Source organism: Rhinichthys klamathensis, unplaced genomic scaffold (assembly GCF_029890125.1).
Source record: "Rhinichthys klamathensis goyatoka isolate OS25496 unplaced genomic scaffold, OSU_Roscu_1.1 h1tg000515l_1, whole genome shotgun sequence".
In the NCBI taxonomy this organism is placed as follows: Eukaryota; Metazoa; Chordata; class Actinopteri; order Cypriniformes; family Leuciscidae; genus Rhinichthys; species Rhinichthys klamathensis.
The window spans coordinates 126167-149000 of record NW_026606995.1 but is presented as its reverse complement, the minus strand read 5'-3'; the positions used below and the strand labels follow the sequence as shown (position 1 = coordinate 149000).

The 22834-nt window shown below is 44.5% G+C and overlaps 2 protein-coding genes across 7 annotated transcripts in view; one reads left to right on the top strand and one right to left on the bottom strand.

Moving 5' to 3' along the window:
* Positions 1 to 22834, top strand: part of dmxl1 (Dmx-like 1) — an 86944-nt gene that overhangs the window by 48188 nt on the left and 15922 nt on the right. For 4 of the 6 annotated variants that reach the window (XM_056238288.1, XM_056238289.1, XM_056238290.1 and 1 more), the window contains exons 22-36: positions 242 to 339; positions 420 to 585; positions 1321 to 1549; positions 3176 to 3720; positions 4251 to 4685; positions 5431 to 5619; positions 6394 to 6470; positions 10337 to 10458; positions 14062 to 14304; positions 16476 to 16660; positions 17723 to 17871; positions 18143 to 18228; positions 20078 to 20279; positions 20830 to 20947; positions 21173 to 21211. In XM_056238288.1, the coding sequence (XP_056094263.1) occupies positions 242 to 339; positions 420 to 585; positions 1321 to 1549; positions 3176 to 3720; positions 4251 to 4685; positions 5431 to 5619; positions 6394 to 6470; positions 10337 to 10458; positions 14062 to 14304; positions 16476 to 16660; positions 17723 to 17871; positions 18143 to 18228; positions 20078 to 20279; positions 20830 to 20947; positions 21173 to 21211 (2883 nt within the window). The remainder of the gene's footprint in view (positions 1 to 241; positions 340 to 419; positions 586 to 1320; positions 1550 to 3175; positions 3721 to 4250; positions 4686 to 5430; positions 5620 to 6393; positions 6471 to 10336; positions 10459 to 14061; positions 14305 to 16475; positions 16661 to 17722; positions 17872 to 18142; positions 18229 to 20077; positions 20280 to 20829; positions 20948 to 21172; positions 21212 to 22834) is intronic. The other 2 variants (XM_056238292.1, XM_056238291.1) reach the window with 1 other exon arrangement.
* The window catches only part of hsd17b4 (hydroxysteroid (17-beta) dehydrogenase 4), a 40839-nt gene continuing 34404 nt past the window's right edge, over positions 16400 to 22834 (bottom strand). The window contains exon 25 of the mRNA XM_056238297.1: positions 16400 to 16410. The gene's annotated coding sequence lies outside the window, so the exon portion shown is untranslated. The remainder of the gene's footprint in view (positions 16411 to 22834) is intronic.

The following is a 22834-nucleotide window of genomic DNA, read 5'->3' as shown; positions in this document are numbered from 1 at the left end:
TCGCCAATCTGCTTATTTAGTTGTTGTTCTGTGTGCGTGGGCATCAGATGCACGTCTTAAGCCACTATTTACTGGACTTTTGTCATGCAAGACGTCAATGTCATTTGAAAACGTTAGACAAATCAGAAAAGGGGGTGAGCATCTCGGGTGTTTGTTTGAATGCTGATCATACTTTCACAGCTTTACTTGTGCTTCTGAAACCCAAACATGTTAATAATGCGTGATCTTCTCTCTCTACCAGGTAGCAAAAGCTGCTTTTCAGAGAAACAACGACCCGTTAGACGCAGCCTTGTTTTATCTGGCCATGAAGAAGAAAGCTGTGGTTTGGGGACTGTACAGGTAACTCACTCACACACATGTTGAAGTGTCATTCCCCCGTCAGCAAGGCTTCAGTTCACCGAGAGCTTCTGTGTGTGTAGGTCTCACCAGAACTCAAAGATGACCACGTTCTTCAGCAATAACTTCAGTGAAGATCGCTGGAGGAAAGCGGCTCTGAAGAACGCTTTCTCTCTGCTCGGAAAACAGCGCTTCCAGCATTCTGCCGCTTTCTTTCTGCTGGCTGGATCCCTGAAAGATGCTGTTGAGGTTTGCAAATCTTTCCAATCAAACTACCTCATCTTTTGCAGTGAAAACTGACTGCATCCACACACTCAGTGTGTATATGACAGATTGAGGGCGGAGTATTGCTGTGCTACATTACGGTCGTTCTCGACAACGCACCTAAAATGGGGATTCAGTACGTACTCGCATGAAGAACAAACACAGACAGAGTGAGAGATTTAAGACTCAGACTTTCTTTCAAACAAAAACATACCTTGTGTCCGAGTTCTTGTATTTAATGTTGATAACGTGCAATTGTTCCCAAATATCCACACGATGGCAACCGTGACATTGATTATTATACAACAGGTCAACAAACAAACGTGCGTTTTAAACACAGTACTGTCAGTATTCTGAGCTACACACAGAACTACAGCACACATCGTGTTTCGTGAACAATTCTGCAGCTTTGAACGAATCGTGAGTCAATCATTCAATGACTCGTTCATAAATACAGCTAGTTGCTTTACTGAATAAATGAATGACTCGCTCATTAAGAAGACTGTGACTTACTGCCACCTACTGGCGGTTTTAGTTTAATATTTCAAAATATCACTTCGTTTTTACCATCATTGCATATTACTCTATTGAAAACATGCTCAGACAAGATGATTGTGCCCAAAAATAACATTTGTGAAAGGAAAGTGTAAACTGCGTATTTTCATGATGGTGATACTGTGACGTTCTCATGAGATCTGTTGGTTCTCCACACATGATCAGGTTTGTATAGAGAAGATGCAGGACCTTCAGCTGGCTCTGGTCATCTGTCGACTGTACGAGTCTGAGTTCGAGATGTCCTGCACCTACAAACGAATCCTGCAGAGGCACGTGTTGGGTTATGACCACCAGATGGCGCCGCACCAGGACCCGTTCTTGCGCAGCATGGCATTCTGGGTATTAGACGACTACAGCAGGGCACTGGACACTCTGCTGGAGCAGCCCAATGAAGGTGAGAGATGAGACTCCATCAAACACTGAGAGTGGAGACCTGAGACCGCTTGACATCAGAGTCCGGTTCTGTGTGAAAGGGGTTTTCCAAACTAAGCCTCCAAGCCACAGGCCGGGCTTCGATTCATGTGGATTTAAGTACAAATCGCAATTTGTTGTGTGAAAACAAACTGGCCTGATTTGATTGCTATTGCTTTTTACACATTTTCTTAAAGGGGACATATCATGAAAATCTGACTTTAAGTGCTATAATCAATGAGTAACTGAAGACAGAAGCCCGACTACGCCTTTAATCCGCGCTGATAAACACAGATTTAATCTGCGGTGACGGAGTATAAATGTGCAAACGGACACACACAAAGGCCACGTTCATGTGACCAGAATCTGCTTCCTCTGCAAATGTCACATGTCGGGCGCACGTCACATGACCGTCACATTCAGGCGTTATTCGCTCGCTATGAGACTGAACGATTACGAGACGAGCAAAAAGAAAGAGAAACATTCTGTAACATGGAATCAAATCAGTGTAGAAAAGGCAGAAGTAGGGCAGAAACACACACCTGTAACTGTGTCCGTCGCAGAGACACTGATAAATGCAGGCCGACAGAGAAGCTGCCAGCGTGTGCATCACGAAGATCTGGACCAGAAGAAGACGAGTTACAGGATCATCACAGTAACAACACGTCATTCACTGCAGAATTATGCTCTTCCTCAGCGCTTCAGCACAAACAATCTGGGTTTGCCTTCGAGTTAAGATTATATTTCTGACTCATTGGCAGATATTCGTTCTTATTTTAAGCACAAACTCACTTAATTTTGATACATTCAGACTTTAAGGGGACATATCATGAAAATCTGAGTTTCTCCGTGTGTAAGTGCTGTAATCGTCCGCTTCTATCAACCCAGAAAACAGGTGAAACCCAGTAACTGTGTTCTGGTGAGGCTTTCTCTGAGAGCATGTCATAAAATAAGCCGATCAGATTGCCCTCCTTCTGCCGTATGAAGAGGAGCTTATTATAATATTCCCGGCCCTTAATCTGCACGTTTACACACACCAGCGACATTGGGTTCGGCGAGCGCCAACAGAGACCAGTTCTAACGCACTGGAGAAGTTGACAAGCTATAATAAATGATCTGGTATTTTGAGCTGAAATTTCACACACATTCTGGGGACACAGATTTATATCACATCTTTTGAAAAGAGGCATAATATGTCACCTTTAAGTAATTTTGCATCTCTATTAAATGCATCTAAGCATGCGATATTTTACTGGAAAAAAAAGTTCAAGTTCAGTTTATAACAAGACTGGTTTAGAAAATGTTTTGCAGTTTATAGATCCCGCAGAGAAAAACCATTGAATGTTACTTACTCAAGTCGATATAGCGTTCCGAGATATTTGTTTATATATCTTGTTTCAAGCACAAACTCACTTCATTTTGATACATATTTCAGAAAATAAGATTTTAAGTAATTTTGCATCTCTAGTCAGATATTTTACTGAAAAACAAGACCTGTCCGCAGAGAAAAACATAAATGAAACTAGTACAGCGATGAACGCTAATGAGAAGCGGTCTTTCCTCCTCATGTGGACATTGAATGTTATTGACACCAGTCGATCTCTTTCAGGAGCCGCCGGCTCATCTCCCTGTAACCCTGAGGTGTTTAACTTCTACACGTTCCTGCGCTCGCACCCGCTGCTCCTGCGCCGGCACTTCGGCTCCTCGGAGAAGCCTCGAGTGTGTCTGCCGGTCGAGGGGCGTGAGGTCGACTCCATCAGCCTCACCGAGAGGAGGCTCTTCTTCACCGCAGCACACACACACCTGCAGGCCGGCTGCCCCATGCTGGCGCTAGAGGTGCTCTCCAAAATGCCGAAAGTTGTGAAGCGCTCGAAGGCGCGAGAGAACCGGCCCGTGTCGTGGAGCGCCTCTGAAGGCCTGGAGAAGCAGGACTGGTCTCAGCCGGTTCTCAACGGCTTCCAGTCGGTGTCCTCGCTCTCGTCTCCCAGAGAGGACAGTCATTCGGACTCGGTTCTGAGCTTCGACTGGAGCCAGCCCTCCCTCGCTCTGCAGGACGAGCCTCTCGAGATGAAGTGGGACTCCGACGAGTCGGACGTGGAAGAGTCAGGCCTGGCGATGAAGACCATTCACCCGGAGAACAGCGGAGACGCTCCGGTAGGCCGGCACAATCCATCGGGTTTATAATCGCATCCAAAATAAAAGTTTGGGTTTACATAATACATGCGTGTGTCCTGTGTATAACTATTTTGTATTGATACACACACATGCATGTATATATTTAAGAAAAATATGTTATTTATGTATAAAATACAATTATGTATAAATATATATACAGTATGTACATGCAAATATATTTTAAATATATATATGCTTATGTCTGTGTTATACACAGCAAACACACATATATTATGTGTAAACAAACTTTTATTTTGGATGTGATTAATCGTTGCCCAGCACTTGTTATAACCGTAATTAATAATCGTAATTACAATTTCAAGGGAATAATCAAGTCAAGTCATTTATACAGCGCTTTTAACAATGTAGATGGTTCCAAAGCTGCTTTACAGTGATAATAGAAAATTAAAGTAACAGAGATTGTTTTGGCTTTACAGCAGCTCTAGAATAAAGTTATTGTCCAGCTAAAGTTGTAATCAACCGTTCTGATTTTTGTGGTTCTCGTGCAGGTCTCGGCCTCCACCCCGACGGACCGTGGGGATTCTCCCGCCCTGACCGAGGACATCCTCGCGGCCCGGCTGAAGTTCAGCTCCTGCCTGAAGATCCTGAGCTCGGAGTTACGGACTCTCTCCACGGGCTACGAGCTGGACGGAGGGAAGCTGAGGCATCAGCTGTGCCACTGGCTGGAGCGCGAGGTGTCGGCCCTGCAGAGCGTCTGCGGGTACAACCCGTTCCTCCAGACCCCGCCCGAGGGCATCTCCTCGGACCCGAGCCGGCGGGAGGATCCGGGTCGGGAGGACCAGCGCCGGCGGAGGCTCTGGCTGAAGAGGAACCAGCCCTTGCTCCGCATCTTCCTCAGTTACTGCAGCCTCCACGGCTCTCACGGAGGAGGACTGGCCTCCGTCAGGATGGAGCTCATTCTGCTCCTGCAGGAGTCCCAGCAGGTAACCGGGTTTAAAGGGATAGTTCACCCAAAAATGAAAATTACCTCATGATTTACTCACCCTCAAGCCATCCTAGGTGTATATGACATTCTTCTTTCAGACAGATACAATCAGAGTTATATTATAAATGTCCTGGCTCTTACAAGCTTTATAATGGCAGTGAATGGCTGTTTCTGTTTTGAAGTCCCCATAAGTGCATCTATCCATCATAAAAGTGCATCTATCCATCATAAAAGTCCATCTATCCATCATAAAAGTCCATCTATCCATCATAAAAGTGCATCTATCCATCATAAAAGTGCATCTGTCCATCATAAAAGTGCATCTATCCATCATAAAAGTGCATCTGTCCATCATAAAAGTGCATCTATCCATCATAAAAGTGCATCTATCCATCATAAAAGTGCATCTGTCCATCATAAAAGTGCATCTATCCATCATAAAAGTGCATCTATCCATCATAAAAGTGCATCTATCCATGTTAAAGTGCATCTATCCATCATAAAAGTGCATCTATCCATCATAAAAGTGCATCTATCCATCATAAAAGTGCATCTATCCATCATAAAAGTTGACATTTAACAGTTTTGAATGATGTATACAACTTGCCTGTACAACAAAAATAGACAAAGTTATTTGAATGCACTGAAAAACCAACCCCAGGGGGTTAAACGTGTGCTGACCTGGGTTGAAACTGCACTAAAACTAAAACTTATCTGTGGTATGTCTGTGTTTGTCTCATCAGGACGATGGTCTGCAGATCTCGGTTCCCGCTCCGCAGAACGTCAATGTTCCTCTTCTTCTTGCATGGACCGCCAACTCCAAAACTGTGGTGGCCAATCCCATAGTGCACCTCACCAATCTGACCCATGACCTCCTGCACACCATCAACGCTCTCGACGCACCTCCGCAACCGGACGTCGTCAACAACGAGGTAAAGCGCAGATCAGTCTCGTTTTCCAGCACAAATATCTAAACATTCTTAAATCAAGATATATTTACTGGAGAAGAACAATGACTGAAGATACTGAGTCTGAAAATTTGATCAAAATTAAGTGTTTGTGCTTCTTAAAGGTGCAGTGTGTAATTTTTAGCGGCATCTAGTGGCGAGGTTGCGAATTGCACCCAACAGACGTGGAAGTGATGTCGTCGTCTGAGACAGCAGAGAGTAGCCAGTTAAACAATGAGGTTTCATTACAAAGATAAATTAAGAGATTAGGTTTACTTGATTATTCAGTAAAACGATGTTATTGCGAATGTTATTGTGACTTGTTCATCATTGTGTCAGTGTTTTACTCGCTGACTTTAGCAGCTTCTTTACACGAAGAACAACATAGTGACGAAACGCGTGTGTCCGCTCAGGGCCACCGTAGAAACATGTCGGTGTAAGCGGACCCACGGTGTGTGTAGAGAGAAACGCCTCATTCTAAGCTAATAAAACAAAACGATTCATTATGTAAGGTCTTTATACACCACTGAACACATAGTTATGTTTATGATATTGCATTTCTGTCAACAGATCCTCCTAAATATTACACACTGCACCTTTAAAATAAGAACAAATATCTGCCAATGAGTCAGAAATATAATCTTAACTCAAAGGCAAACCCAGATTGTTTGTGCTGAAGCGCTGAGGAAGAGCATAATTCTGCAGTGAATGACGTGTTGTTACTGTGATGATCCTGTAACTCGTCTTCTTCTGGTCCAGATCTTCGTGATGCACACGCTGGCAGCTTCTCTGTCGGCCTGCATTTATCAGTGTCTCTGCGACGGACACAGTTACAGGTGTGTGTTTCTGCCCTACTTCTGCCTTTTCTACACTGATTTGATTCCATGTTACAGAATGTTTCTCTTTCTTTTTGCTCGTCTCGTAATCGTTCAGTCTCATAGCGAGCGAATAACGCCTGAATGTGACGGTCATGTGACGTGCGCCCGACATGTGACATTTGCAGAGGAAGCAGATTCTGGTCACATGAACTTGGCCTTTGTGTGTGTCCGTTTGCACACTTATACTCCGTCACCGCAGATTAAATCTGTGTTTATCAGCGCGGATTAAAGGCGTAGTCGGGCTTCTGTCTTCAGTTACTCATCGTCTCAAACCCACATGACTTTCTTTCTCCAGACAGTGAATGGATAGAGACCAGGGAGAGCCAATGAGATTTAAGAGATTCAATTCAATTCACATTTATTTGTATTGCGCTTTTCACAATACACATCGTTTCAAAGCAGCTTTACAGAAAATGCATCCAAAAGATGCAGGTTTCTTTTATTTTGTAATGAAATTAAAAAAAAGTCTAAATGCATATTAAACATCTTATTGGGAACAATTCATCCCTGCATGTTTTAGTTTTCAATAATGTTTTGACCTTTTAATGTTTAATCAGAATGAATAGAAGCCCATTTCCAGCACATAATAAAAAAATCATGCTTTGGTAAATCGTTATTATGACATACAGGACTGTGAAAAAGTGTTTGCCCCCTTCCTCATTTCCTGTTCCTTTGCATGTTTGTCACACTTAAGTGTTTCGGAACATCAAACCAATTTAAACAATAGTCAAGGACAACACAAGTAAACACAAAATGCAATTTGTAAATGAAGGTGTTTATTATTAAAGGTGTAAAAAAATCCAAACCATCATGGCCCTGTGTGAAAAAGTGATTGCCCCCTAAACCTAATAACTGGTTGGGCCACCCTTAGCAGCAACAACTGCAACCAAGCGTTTGCGATAACGTGCAATGAGGCTTTTACAGCGTCCTGGAGGAATTTTGGCCCACTCATCTTTGCAGATTTGTCCTAATTCAGTTACATTAGAGGGTTTTCGAGCATGAACGGCCTTTTTAAGGTCATACCACAACATCTCAATAGTATTCAGGTCAGGACTTTGGCTAGGCCACTCCAAAGTCTTCATTTTGTTTTTCTTCAGCCATTCGGTGGTGGACTTGCTGGTGTGTTTTAGGGCTGCAACAAACGATTATTTTGATAATCGATTAATCTAACGATTATTAGAACGATTAATCAGACTAATCAGTAAGTTTGGAACGATTATTCAGCTTTTCCAATTAGTTAAAACATTGAGTTATACATATTCTAACTATAATATAAAAAAATAAAATCACTTCAGCTTTTGAAATAGTTGTTTTAATGAACTTTGAGCCAACTAAACAGGTCATTCTCTTTAAGTTTTCAGATTTCCGTCCAACTCAAATCACACACAAATGCTCTCTAAGCATTGTTTAATAGGCCCACTGCTTTTCTTAGAACTGAAACAGAAAAAGGGACATTTACTTCAGGACACAAAGAATGGTAAAATATTAATCTGCAAACAATTATTATAAGAATAAAATTAAAATCTTTTTTTACATGACAATTGAGCTGACAGAGACGTTCTCATTCACCTTTTAATTTATAGTATGATAAAGTAACTGCCATGATATTCTTCCTATATCATAGGAAGGATAGGCCTATAACATCTCGTTTTGTAAGTCTTCATGATTATTGAACAAAATACAGGCAAGTGATAAGACTATAATAATACCTAATATACTAATAGTGTTACAATAATAAAAACAGCCCTGACTCCTAAGCTCGATCAAGCTTTATTCTATGCAAAATAAGTCATCACATTACTGTAATTATATTACTATTGATAATATTATTACTATTATTAGTAGTATTGCATTCTCTAATAAAGAGAGATTTACCGCTGGTTAGTAAGCTCAGCTGGAGAACACTCACTTCTCACCGGCTCCTCTTGTGCCGGGATGTTTCCTCTTGCACACATGCATGTTGTGCTCCCGTGAAAAGCAAGTTCCGCCTTGCATGTATTGAACACGACAGCATTCTTGATTTGAAGTTTTGTGAAACTTTCCCAAACCTAAACCTTGCTAGTTGCTAGTCATAATTCGCGCTGTGTTTTCTTCTACCGCAATAGCATTTGTAAGGGCTTCACTACACTCTAGCGCTACAGCGCCGTAGCGGTCAAATCGCGGGATTGCAGGCCCTTACATTAGGTCACGTGAGATCAAACGACTACTCGACAACAAAGATATTTGTCGACAAATATTTATTGTCGATGTTGTCGACAACGTCGACTAATCGTTGCAGCCCTAGTTAGGATCATTGTCCTGCTGCAGAACCCAAGTTCGTTTCAGCTTGAGTACACGAACAGATGGTCGGACATTCTCCTTCAGGATCTCTTGGTAGACAGCAGAATTCATAGTTCCTTTTATCACGGCAAGTCTTCCAGGTCCTGAAGCAGCAAAACAGCCCCAGACCATCACACTACCACCACCATATTTTACTGTTGGTATAATGTTCTTTTTATGAAATGCAGTGTTCCTTCTACGCCAGATATACTTGGACACACACCTTACAAAGAGTTCCACTTTTGTCTCATCGGTCCACAGAATGTTGTCCCAAAAGTCTTGGGGATCATCAAGATGTGTTGTGGAGAAATTGAGACGAGCTTTGATGTTCTTTTTGCTCAGCAGTGGTTTTCTCCTTGGAACTCTGCCATGCAGGCCATTTTTGCCCAGTCTTTTCCTGATGGTGGAGGCATGAACGCTGACCTTAACTGAGGCAAGTGAGGCCTGCGGTTCTTTGGACGTTGTTGTGGGGTCTTTTGTGACTTCTTGGATGAGTCGCCGCTGCGCTCTTGGGGTAATTTTGGGCGGCCGGCCACTCTTGGGAAGGTTCACCACTGTTCCATGTCTTCGCCATTTGTGGATAATGGCTCTCACTGTGGTTCGCTGGATTCCCAAAGCTTTGGAAATGGCTTTATAACCCTTTCCAGACTCATAGATCTCAATTACTTTCTTTCTCAATTGTTCCTGAATTTCTTTGTGTCTCGGCATGATGTGTAGCTTTTAAGGATCTTCTGGTGGACCTTACTGTGTCAAGCAGCTCCTATTTAAGTGATGCCTTGATTGAGAACAGGTGTGGCAATAATCAGGCCTGGGTGTGGCTAGAGAAATTGAACTCAGGTGTGGACAACCACAGTTATAGTATGTTTTAACAAGGGGGGCAATCACTTTTTCACACAGGGCCATGATGGTTTGGATTTTTTTTCACCTTTAATAATAAACACCTTCATTTACAAATTGCATTTTGTGTTTACTTGTGTTGTCCTTGACTATTGTTTAAATTGGTTTGATGTTCCGAAACACTTAAGTGTGACAAACATGCAAAGGAACAGGAAATGAGGAAGGGGGCAAACACTTTTTCACACCCCTGTAAAATGTCTAAATTATGTCAAATTCAAAATAATGAGATAAATTATATAAAAAATGTATATTCACTATGTACTGCATCTCACTGAAAGCTCAAATTTTAAAAGTGTCGTGTTTGAGAAGAGATCAAACTTCAGTCTGTCGCTCTAAAGCGTTCAATATTTACCAGTTTAAGCTGGAAATTAAATGTTCAGGTCGATGCTCAAAACGTGAATAAATGGATTAAAAATTCAGCGTAAATATAATTTAGTATAAAAAAATCCCCTAAAAATACAAAATATTAAATTAAAAACATTATCAAACTAAAATATAGTACATTCATTTCATTGACAAAAAAAAACAAAAACAAAAAAACATTCGTGATGAGCACCAGCACCTGTACGATCATGTTTGACTGTTGTCTGATATCTGTTTTTCATCAGCCATGTAAACCCGTTCACGGGCATCACGTACCAGAGCGTCCTGATTACCCATCAGCCCCCGGTGAGGAGCGTCAGCATGGAGGAGCCCGTCCTGCCCAACACTGCTCCTGCGCAGTGGCCCGGTAAAGCCCGGTCTCTGTGACCTCTGACCCCGGACTGATCTGTGTGTGTGTGTGTGTGTGTGTGTGCAGGTGTGAGCGTCTGACCGTCATCTCGAGACTCTTGACTGATCTGTGTGTGTGTGTGTGTGTGTGTGTGTGTGTGTGTGTGTGTGTGTGTGTGTGTGTGTGCAGGTGTGAGCGTCTGACCGTCATCTCGAGACTCTTGACTGATCTGTGTGTGTGTGTGTGTGTGTGTGTGTGTAGGTGTGAGCGTCTGACCGTCATCTCGAGACTCTGGACTGATCTGTGTGTGTGTGTGTGTGTGTGTGCAGGTGTGAGCGTCTGACCGTCATCTCGAGACTCTGGACTGATCTGTGTGTGTGTGTGTGTGTGTGTGTAGGTGTAAGCGTCTGACCGTCATCTCGAGACTCTGGACTGATCTGTGTGTGTGTGTGTGTAGGTGTGTGTGTGTGTGTGTGTGTGTGTGTGTGTGTGTGTGTGTGTGTGTGTGTGTGTAGGTGTGAGCGTCTGACCGTCATCTCGAGACTCTTGACTGATCTGTGTGTGTGTGTGTGTAGGTGTGTGTGTGTGTGTGTGTGTGCAGGTGTGAGCGTCTGACCGTCATCTCGAGACTCTTGACTGATCTGTGTGTGTGTGTGTGTAGGTGTGTGTGTGTGTGTGTGTGTGTGTGTGTGTGTGTGTGTGTGTGTGTGTGTAGGTGTGAGCGTCTGACCGTCATCTCGAGACTCTTGACTGATCTGTGTGTGTGTGTGTGTGTGTGTGTGTGTGTGTGTGTGTGTGTGTGTGTGTGTGCAGGTGTGAGCGTCTGACCGTCATCTCGAGACTCTTGACTGATCTGTGTGTGTGTGTGTGTGTGTGTGTGTGTAGGTGTGAGCGTCTGACCGTCATCTCGAGACTCTGGACTGATCTGTGTGTGTGTGTGTGTGTGTGTGCAGGTGTGAGCGTCTGACCGTCATCTCGAGACTCTGGACTGATCTGTGTGTGTGTGTGTGTGTGTGTGTAGGTGTGAGCGTCTGACCGTCATCTCGAGACTCTTGACTGATCTGTGTGTGTGTGTGTGTAGGTGTGTGTGTGTGTGTGTGTGTGTGTGTGTGTGTGTGCAGGTGTGAGCGTCTGACCGTCATCTCGAGACTCTGGACTGATCTGTGTGTGTGTGTGTGTGTGTGTGTGTAGGTGTGAGCGTCTGACCGTCATCTCGAGACTCTTGACTGATCTGTGTGTGTGTGTGTGTGTGTGTGTGTGTGTGTGTGTGTGTGTGTGTGTGTGTGTGTGTGTGTGCAGGTGTGAGCGTCTGACCGTCATCTCGAGACTCTTGACTGATCTGTGTGTGTGTGTGTGTGTGTAGGTGTGAGCGTCTGACCGTCATCTCGAGACTCTGGACTGATCTGTGTGTGTGTGTGTGTGTGTGTGCAGGTGTGAGCGTCTGACCGTCATCTCGAGACTCTGGACTGATCTGTGTGTGTGTGTGTGTGTGTGTGCAGGTGTGAGCGTCTGACCGTCATCTCGAGACTCTGGACTGATCTGTGTGTGTGTGTGTGTGTGTGTGTAGGTGTGAGCGTCTGACCGTCATCTCGAGACTCTGGACTGATCTGTGTGTGTGTGTGTGTGTGTGTGTGTGTGTGTGTGTGTGTGTGTGTGTGTGTGTGTGCAGGTGTGAGCGTCTGACCGTCATCTCGAGACTCTGGACTGATCTGTGTGTGTGTGTGTGTGTGTGTGTGCAGGTGTGAGCGTCTGACCGTCATCTCGAGACTCTGGACTGATCTGTGTGTGTGTGTGTGTGTGTGTGTGTGTGTGTAGGTGTGAGCGTCTGACCGTCATCTCGAGACTCTGGACTGATCTGTGTGTGTGTGTGTGTGTGTGTGTGCAGGTGTGAGCGTCTGACCGTCATCTCGAGACTCTGGACTGATCTGTGTGTGTGTGTGTGTGTGTGTGCAGGTGTGAGCGTCTGACCGTCATCTCAAGACTCTGGACTGATCTGTGTGTGTGTGTGTGTGTGTGTGTAGGTGTGAGCGTCTGACCGTCATCTCGAGACTCTGGACTGATCTGTGTGTGTGTGTGTGTGTGTGTGTGTGTGTGTGTAGGTGTGAGCGTCTGACCGTCATCTCGAGACTCTTGACTGATCTGTGTGTGTGTGTGTGTGTGTGTGTGTGTGAGCGTCTGACCGGGATCACGAGACTCTGGACTGATCTGTGTGTGTGTGTGTGTGTGTGTGTGTGTGCAGGTGTGAGCGTCTGACCGTCATCTCGAGACTCTTGACTGATCTGTGTGTGTGTGTAGGTGTGAGCGTCTGACCGTCATCTCGAGACTCTTGACTGATCTGTGTGTGTGTGTGTGTGTGTGTGTGTGTGTGTGTAGGTGTGAGCGTCTGACCGTCATCTCGAGACTCTGGACTGATCTGTGTGTGTGTGTGTGTGTGTGTGCAGGTGTGAGCGTCTGACCGTCATCTCGAGACTCTTGACTGATCTGTGTGTGTGTGTGTGTGTGTGTGTGTAGGTGTGAGCGTCTGACCGGGATCACGAGACTCTGGACTGATCTGTGTGTGTGTGTGTGTGTGTGTGTGTGCAGGTGTGAGCGTCTGACCGTCATCTCGAGACTCTTGACTGATCTGTGTGTGTGTGTGTGTGTGTGTGTAGGTGTGAGCGTCTGACCGGGATCACGAGACTCTGGACTGATCTGTGTGTGTGTGTGTGTGTGTGTGTGTGCAGGTGTGAGCGTCTGACCGTCATCTCGAGACTCTTGACTGATCTGTGTGTGTGTGTGTGTGTGTGTAGGTGTGAGCGTCTGACCGTCATCTCGAGACTCTGGACTGATCTGTGTGTGTGTGTGTGTGTGTGTGTGTGTGTGTGTGTGTGTGTGTGTGTGTGTGTGCAGGTGTGAGCGTCTGACCGTCATCTCGCGACTCTGGACTGATCTGTGTGTGTGTGTGTGTGTGTGTGTGTGTGTGTGTGTGTGTGTGTGTGTGTGTGTGTGTGTGTGTAGGTGTGAGCGTCTGACCGTCATCTCGAGACTCTGGACTGATCTGTGTGTGTGTGTGTGTGTGTGTGTGTGTGTGTAGGTGTGAGCGTCTGACCGTCATCTCGAGACTCTGGACTGATCTGTGTGTGTGTGTGTGCAGGTGTGAGCGTCTGACCGTCATCTCGAGACTCTGGACTGATCTGTGTGTGTGTGTGTGTGTGTGTGTGTGTGTGCAGGTGTGAGCGTCTGACCGGCATCACGTGACTCTGGACTGATCTGTGTGTGTGTGTGTGTGTGTGTGTGTGTGTGTGTGTGCAGGTGTGAGCGTCTGACCGTCATCTCGAGACTCTGGACTGATCTGTGTGTGTGTGTGTGTGTGTGTGTGTGTGTGTGTGTGTGTGTGTGTGCAGGTGTGAGCGTCTGACCGTCATCTCGTGACTCTGGACTGATCTGTGTGTGTGTGTGTGTGTGTGTGTGTGTGTGTGTGTGTGTGTGTGCAGGTGTGAGCGTCTGACCGTCATCTCGTGACTCTGGACTGATCTGTGTGTGTGTGTGTGTGTGTGTGTGCAGGTGTGAGCGTCTGACCGGCATCTCGTGACTCTGGACTGATCTGTGTGTGTGTGTGTGTGTGTGTGTGTGTGTGTGCAGGTGTGAGCGTCCTGATGCGGCTGCTGGAAGCCTCCTCTGATGAGAACCAGCCCGGTCTCTCAGTGCTTCTGTGTGAGATCCTGAGCGCTGTGTTCCTCAGCCTGTTCGTCCACGGCTTGGCCACACACTCCACACACGAGCTGCTCCGCATCGTCGCGCACCCGCTCAACGCTAAGCTCTGGGTCGCCGTGTTCGGCGGCGGCGCTCGAGTTCCCGTGCCGGAGAAACCCACATCACCCACAGGTGCTGCTCTCTTCTGTGTTTGTCTCCATTAAAGGGATAGTTCACCCAAAATTTAAAATTAGCCCATGATTTACTCGCCCTCAAGCCATCCTAGGTGTATATGACATTCTTTCAGACGAATACAAGACGAAAAAAATGTCCTGGCTTTTCCAAGCTTTTTAATGGCAGTGAAAGTCCATAAAGTGCATCTATCCATCATAAAAGTGCATCTATCCATCATAAAAGTGCATCTATCCATCATAAAAGTGCATCTGTCCATCATAAAAGTGCATCTATCTATCATAAAAGTACATCTATCCATCATAAAAGTGCATCTGTCCATCATAAAAGTGCATCTGTCCATCATAAAAGTGCATCTATCCATCATAAAAGTGCATCTATCCATCATAAAAGTCCATCTATCCATCATAAAAGTGCATCTATCCATCATAAAAGTGCATCTGTCCATCATAAAAGTGCATCTGTCCATCATAAAAGTCCATCTATCCATCATAAAAGTGCATCTGTCCATCATAAAAGTGCATCTGTCCATCATAAAAGTCCATCTATCCATCATAAAAGTGCATCTGTCCATCATAAAAGTGCATCTATCTATCATAAAAGTGCATCTATCCATCATAAAAGTGCATCTGTCCATCATAAAAGTGCATCTGTCCATCATAAAAGTGCATCTATCCATCATAAAAGTGCATCTGTCCATCATAAAAGTGCATCTGTCCATCATAAAAGTCCATCTGTCCATCATAAAAGTCCATCTATCCATCATAAAAGTGCATCTGTCCATCATAAAAGTGCATCTATCTATCATAAAAGTGCATCTATCCATCATAAAAGTGCATCTGTCCATCATAAAAGTGCATCTGTCCATCATAAAAGTGCATCTATTCATCATAAAAGTGCATCTATCCATCATAAAAGTGCATCTGTCCATCATAAAAGTGCATCTGTCCATCATAAAAGTGCATCTGTCCATCATAAAAGTGCATCTATTCATCATAAAAGTGCATCTATTCATCATAAAAGTGCATCTATTCATCATAAAAGTGCATCTATCCATCATAAAAGTGCATCTATCCATCATAAAAGTGCATCTGTCCATCATAAAAGTGCATCTGTCCATCATAAAAGTGCATCTGTCCATCATAAAAGTGCATCTATTCATCATAAAAGTGCATCTATTCATCATAAAAGTGCATCTATTCATCATAAAAGTGCATCTATCCATCATAAAAGTGCATCTATCCATCATAAAAGTGCATCTGTCCATCATAAAAGTGCATCTATCCAGCCAGGACATTTTTAATATAACTCTGATTGTGTTCGTCTGAAAGAAGAATGTCATATACAGCTAGGATGGCTTCAGGGTGAGTAAATCATGGGCTAATTTAAATTTTTGGGTGAACTGTCCCTTTAAAGTGCTCCTATTATGCTTTCTGGGATATGACCTGTTATATAGTGTGTAATAAAGATGTTTGTGAGTGTAAAAGCATTCAGTCTCACTTCCTGCTGAACCGGTGTAGGTTTGTAACTAATTTGCATAATGCCTGCCTCTAGTCTTGATTGGCTGAGCAGCGTCTCTTAGCTCCGCCCTCAAACACTGTAGTGTCTCTGAGACTGGGAGAGTTCGGCTCGTGTCGAGAAGACGCTGTTTTCTGAGATTGAGACGGTGAAACCCTCGCCATCGTTACTGTGCGAATCACTGTGATCAAGAGCTGAGATTCAGATATGATAATGAGCGTTTGCTTTCTGACCAATCACAGCAGAGTAGCTCTCAGAGAGGCGGAGCTTAGAGACTGAATCCTCGATGGATGCGTTTCAGACACTGAGAGACAGAGCTGATGCTGTAATGGAGATTATGAGGACATTACATTATGTTTGACCTTAGATGCATGTGAACCTGTTGTAGGAGACTCTAAAACTAAATAAAGGAACCTTTATAACAGCATAATAGGGGTACTTTGAAAAGAGCAGTGCATGTTTTTAATTGTTTTATGTGCAGTCTGATCACTTAGTAGGTCTTATTGATTCCTGAAGGAAAGAATCTACTATTAACAGTATTTTATTTATTATTGTTTATCAATTCAAAAACCCCAGATGGCGATGATCACGTTACGATTTTCAGTGTTGAGCTCCAGTGTTATTAAAGGGTTTTGCTGTGTTGCTCACTAAAGCTACTGACGCTCGTGATCCAGTGGACGATGCGGAGCGCCAGCAGAGGCGCTTCAGGATTCCCTCATCCCGCAGTAACTCCCGAGAGACTCCCGACGCTCCCGACGCTCCCAGACCCGCGACGCAGCCGCAAAGAGAGCGCTTCATCCCGCCGGAGCTCAGCATCTGGGACTACTTCATCGCAAAGGTGTGTGCTTAAATCTTCGGCTTCCAGTAATCTGATATCTTGCAGATGTTTTCATTAGGGAGGGGCATTTTCGAAAATATTATATTTGAATATTTGGGATCATAAAAATCGAATATTAGAATATTTGTTTATTTAAATGAGAAAGACGTTATTTTTCAAGATTTTTTAAAAAAAATTCTCCATTTCTTAACAAGCTTACTATTAGGTAATAAACACCACAAGCTCACGTTATATCTTAAGGTTTACTTTTAGTTGAAAACATTAAATAATATGTGTAAACAAAAAATATAAAGGATAAAAGTATCTAAGCTCAAGCAGCACTAACGGAGTAAAGCGCTAATAAAGCAGACTGTGCAGTTATCGTACAGAACGTGCATATACACTCGAGTCCGCATATGGTTATTGAGTTGATATTTATTTATTGCTGGCATATGGTTATTGAGTTGATATTTATGTATTGTTGGCATATGGTTATTGAGTTGATATGGTTTCACGTGTTGATGTGGAGCAGAGCAGTAATATCCAGGAGCTCGAGTGAGAACGCGCGGACCGGCGTTCAGAGACACAGATAACAGTGTGTGGAGTTTCTAACAGCTCTGTGTGTTTCTGTTCTTAAACCGTCTCACTCGACGGAACTTGAAGATAGCGTATCACACGTGTCGAGATCATTTAGCTGTCAGTGGAGATCCTCTCGGCTCTCGGTGATCGGCTGAGTTTGCCTGCCGTCGGGATATGGACTGTCCTCAGTGCACTGCTGTCTGCGCTTCATGTGATCTCTGCGTGCTGCTGATATTATCATAACCCAGTGTCATGAATTCATTTCATTAAAAGTAATTCCATTTTGTAATATCATTTTCATCAAAGTAATTCAAAGTTTGCGAGGAATACGACGACATTGTGTATTCAAAAACAATCAACTTGTTAACGCGCGCCACCCACTGCATTTCTTTATAACTGAGTTAGTGTTCGGGATTTATCATGGATTTAAGGCCAGCAAAGCAACGTAGTACTTAGTTTTAATGTAAGTGTTGTGTGTGTGTGTGTGTGTGTGTGTGTGTGAAGCCGTACCTGCCTCCGTCCGCCAGCCGAGAGGAATACGACTCTGAGGAAAGCCAAGGCAGCGAGGACGAGGATGAGGATGATGAGGATGAAGGAGATTGTTTTGATGCCAACTCTCCACTGGCAGAACATTCCAACAGTAACTCGTACAGGTGAGCTGACTCATGATGATGTGAGGATGTTCCTGTGATGATGATGTGATGATGTGATGATGTGATGATGTGATGATGTGATGATGTTCCTGTGATGATGATGTGATGATGTAATGATGTGAGGATGTTCCTGTGATGATGTAATGATGTGAGGATGTTCCTGTGATGATGATGTGATGATGTGATGATGTAATGATGTGACGATGTTCCTGTGATGATGATGTGATGATGTGATGATGTAATGATGTGATGATGTGTTGTTCCTGTGCAGCTGGTGTCTGATGCGCTTGGCTATGGTGCAGATGGTGCAGTTCAACCTCAAGACCTTCTACCCAACGACAGGTCACGACCTCTTAGGTAATGAGACTCTTAACTCAAGCACACGTGTGATGTTTAGAGTGATAAAGAAGCATGCATGAATGAGAACGTGGGACGCGACGACGTGGATGATGCTAAAAACGGCTATTAAAGGGACAGTTCACCCAAAACTGAAAATTAGCCCATGATTTACTCGCCCTCAAGCCATCCTAGGTGTATATGACACTCTTCTTTCAGACGAACACAATCAGAGTTATATTAAAATATGTGTAACTTGTAGCGTCAGAAGTAGCGTAGTGTGAGTGTGTGTGTGTGTGTGTCAGGCGTCATGGCGTTGGGTAAATATCAGCAGTGCGTCGCATTACTCGCAGAAGTTGCGCTGTACACTTCAGTGGAATCCGTGTGTTCGCTTTGCCGGAAGCTAGTTATTTTACTTTATAAAGTTTTAAATATGGATATTTTTCTTACATAAACGCATCGCTTCGCTTTGGCATTATAAAACTTGGAAGAGCCAGGACATATATAACTAGGGATGCACCGAATCCAGATTTGTGGGGTTCGGCCGAATACTGAATCCACTGGTTAAGATTCTGCCGAATCCGAAACCGAATACCGAATCCTACTCTCATCCTCAGTCCATTAACACAGTAAACACATTAATGAAGTAAACAAAGTGGATTTTTCATTTTATTTTATTACTGTAAATAATAAACACTACTTTTACTTTTATAACTGTAAAAAAAAAGAAAAAAAAGAATAAGCAACATTATGCATTTTAACAGCGGCGATGTTGTGTAGCCTATTGTTTAGAGTCCTTGCCACCATGAGACAAATCGGCATTGCAAATTGAACATGTAGCTCGACTTGAATTGCCTTCTTTCACTGAAAGTACTGCCAAACAACACTTTTTCTGCTCACGAGTTCCATTTTCACTTTCTCACAGCCGACTGCATTCGAACGGTGCACCTACTGTAGCGAGTGGAAATAAGGTGTGGCCCCTTTAAGAACTGCGCGCTCCTGTTGAACTGTCTGCAGTCCGTATTGTATGTGCCGTGCGCCTCGAACACATGCCCATGTGTGCGGGTTATTTCTGTTTGATGCTCATTTTTACCCTATTTTGTTAAGTAACGCTGTGGACGGTAGAACGTGTGACAGACAGTTACACAAGTTCGATTGTGTAATAAAGTGCGAGTTGTGAGATGCCAATCGCCTCCGTGAGTCTGTCTGGCCTCTGCAATAACTTTAGCTGTGAGCTATCCCTATTTTTCTTCCTGACACAACGCGTTACACTACAGGCTTGTTCGACTTGAACCGGCGCTGCACAGACAGATCAGTTTATGACATCAAAGTCCCGCGAGAGCAATTCTAAAGCATGGAGCCGTCTGCTCTCCATCCGTTCACGCGGTACTTTGATGTCATTCACTGATCGGTGACTTCGACGTAGCGCGCGTAGTGCAAGCCTAGGGTTCGGTTCGGTGGAAAAAAATTCTGAGGTTCGGCAGAAACCGAAACCCTTTAAAAAGCCCAATATTCGGCCGAATCCGAATCCTGGATTCGGTGCATCCCTATATATAACTCAGATTGTGTTCGTCTGAAAGAAGAGTGTCATACACACCTAGGATGACTTGAGGATGACACCTAGTCAGTTTTGGGTGAACTATCCCTTTAAACACAATAAGCCATGATCATATTAGGAGTTACCTTTCTTTATTCTGTAGCGGAAACAACCTTCCAAATGATGTACAATTTCTTATATAGTGAAATGATTTTGGTCATAGTATGATGTGTGGAGTGTCATGTAATGTGTGTGTGTGTATGTGCTTGTGCGTGTGTGTGTCTGCGTGTGTGTGTGTGTGTGCGTGCGTGTGTGTGCCCGTGTGTGTGTCAGATCTGCCCGTGTGCTCGCCGCTGTGTCACGCGGCTCTGAAGACGCTTCAGCGATGGGAGACGCTGCTCCTCAAGAGGCTGGAGATCTTCGGAGGTCCTCCATCAAAGTTCATCTCCTCGCAGCTCCTGGACGAGAGTGTGTCGTCGGGACCGGCGCTCCTGCGGCACAAGGCCCTGTTCGAGCCCTCAAACACACCCTTCAGGTACGGGACGCAGCTCACGTGTGTGTTCACGCTAGGGCTGCGCGATTAACCGCAATGAAACCGCACAAAGGCTGCGAGTATTTATATATTGGCCACATATTCCCCACAGAAGTACGATCACACACTCCAGGAACTCCCTCTGAGCGTCACACTCTGTGTCTGAGTAAACTGAAGATTGAAACGCTCTGATTAAACATGAGTAATAAACACACGACTGCCGTATTCTGTGTGAGAAGCGCATCATCTCACAGGAGGACGAGCTCAACTGTCCTGATGAAGTGAGTTTGGAGTAAAAGCGTGTTAGTAAATGTCGTCTTTTGTTGGACAAGAGGTTCATAAATGCTTCTCATGAAAGAAGCGACTGGAACTCAGTGCTTTCCTGAGCCGTGCTTCACTGACACGCTGCACATAACTGATAATCACAGCCTTTGCCATTTCAGTATCGCGGTAAGCCGCGATTACATGTAAACTGCGATTAATCGTGCAGCGCTAGTGTGCTAATGTTAGCCCTAGTTGACGTGTGTTGTTTGTGATGTGGTTCTGCACTCAGGTCCCGCCGGCGCTCGGCTCTGCCCGTGAAACGACTCTGGCAGTATCTGGTCAAACAGGAGGAGGTTCAGGAAACGTTCATACGAAACATCTTCACTAAGAAACGAGATCTGAATGAGGTATTTGTGCTCGCCCCTTTTCCCAGAATGCCCCTGTTCCCCGTCAGCTGCCCCTTCTGATCGTCTTCGTAACGATCGCTCGAGTCTGTTGATCCAGTAATGCCTGTAATGTCATTAACATGTGTTAACTTGTGTTGTACGTGTGTAATTGTGTAATTAACCGTCTAATGGTGGACTGTGATGTGTGTGATTGCCCTGCATGTTCCATCGTAACTCTTGAATCAGGAGACTGACAGTGCGCTGCTGGATTCCACACACAACCAGGTATCTAACAGAGATATAGCAATAATCCTCATCCAGTCATGTGATCTGTGACGAAGGCTCTTTAAGGGTGTTTTCACACCGATAGATCGTTTGTTTTGTTCCGAAATGGGGACTTGGTTTGTTACAATGTTGCATTTTCTTCTTGGTTCGGTTCGCTTTCACAAGGCAACCTTTCAAAGCACTGCAAAAGATGCCTTTCTTACTTCGTATTTTTGTCTCGTTTCCAGTCCAAATATCAAAAATTTCTTAAATCAAGATGCATTTACTAAAGTAGTAAAGTTACATACAATATTATGTCCTGTTTTCCAGGGGAATTAATAAAAATTAAGTGAGTTTTTGCTTAAAACAAGCTAAATGATCTGCCAATGGGGTCAGAAAAATAATGTTAACTCAAACAGAAACAGGATTATTTTTCTGACCCCATTGGCAGATCATTTAGCTTGTTTTAAGCAAAAACTCACTTAATTCTTAATTATTTCGCCAGAAATCAATACTTAATATCTTATGTAATTTCACTACTTTAGTAAATGGATCTTGATTTAAGAAGTTTGATATTTGGACTGGAAACAAGACAAAAATACTAAGAAAAGCATGTTTTGCAGGGACATCTCGTTCAGGCGGTCTCGGAGCGGACACACACAAGTGTTCACACACGCCTAAACGAACCGAACACGGGGAGAAAACTAACAAGCACTCCGGTGTGAAAGCGCCCTCAGATGCAGTGCTGCTTCTGGCTGACGGTCACATGATCTGAGAAGTGTCTGTGCTGTGATTGGTTCAGGCTGCTGGTGTGGGTGAAGATACACAGTAACTTCCAGCAATAACATCATATAATGATAGATATAAACATCACTGCTGGGATACGTGACCTTCAACCCTCACGTCATGTTGCATGAAGACCTTAAGACTGTTGCTGTGTCCCAATTCACACTCTTATGCACTATTGTATGCCATTTTGTAATATAAATAGTGCGATTAGTATGAAATTATGCACTTATTTAACCCCCCCACCCAAAGAATTCAGTGCAGGAACCCAGTGACAGAACCCAGTGACAGAACCCAGTGACAGAACCCAGTGACAGAACCCAGTGACAGAACCCAGTGACAGAACCCAGTGACAGAACCCAGTGCAGGAACCCAGTGCAGGAACCCAGTGCCGGAACCCAGTGCCGGAACCCAGTGCCGGAACCCAGTGCAGGAACCCAGTGCCGGAACCCAGTGCCGGAACCCAGTGCCAGAACCCAGTGCCAGAACCCAGTGCCGGAACCCAGTGCAGGAACCCAGTGCCGGAACCCAGTGCAGGAACCCAGTGCAGGAACCCAGTGCCAGAACCCAGTGCCAGAACTCAGTGCAGGAACCCAGTGCCAGAACCCAGTGCAGGAACCCAGTGCAGGAACCCAGTGCCAGAACCCAGTGCCAGAACCCAGTGACAGAACCCAGTGCAGGAACCCAGTGCCGGAACCCAGTGCCGGAACCCAGTGCAGGAACCCAGTGCAGGAACCCAGTGCCAGAACCCAGTGACAGAACCCAGTGACAGAACCCAGTGCAGGAACCCAGTGCCGGAACCCAGTGCCGGAACCCAGTGCCGGAACCCAGTGCCGGAACCCAGTGCCGGAACCCAGT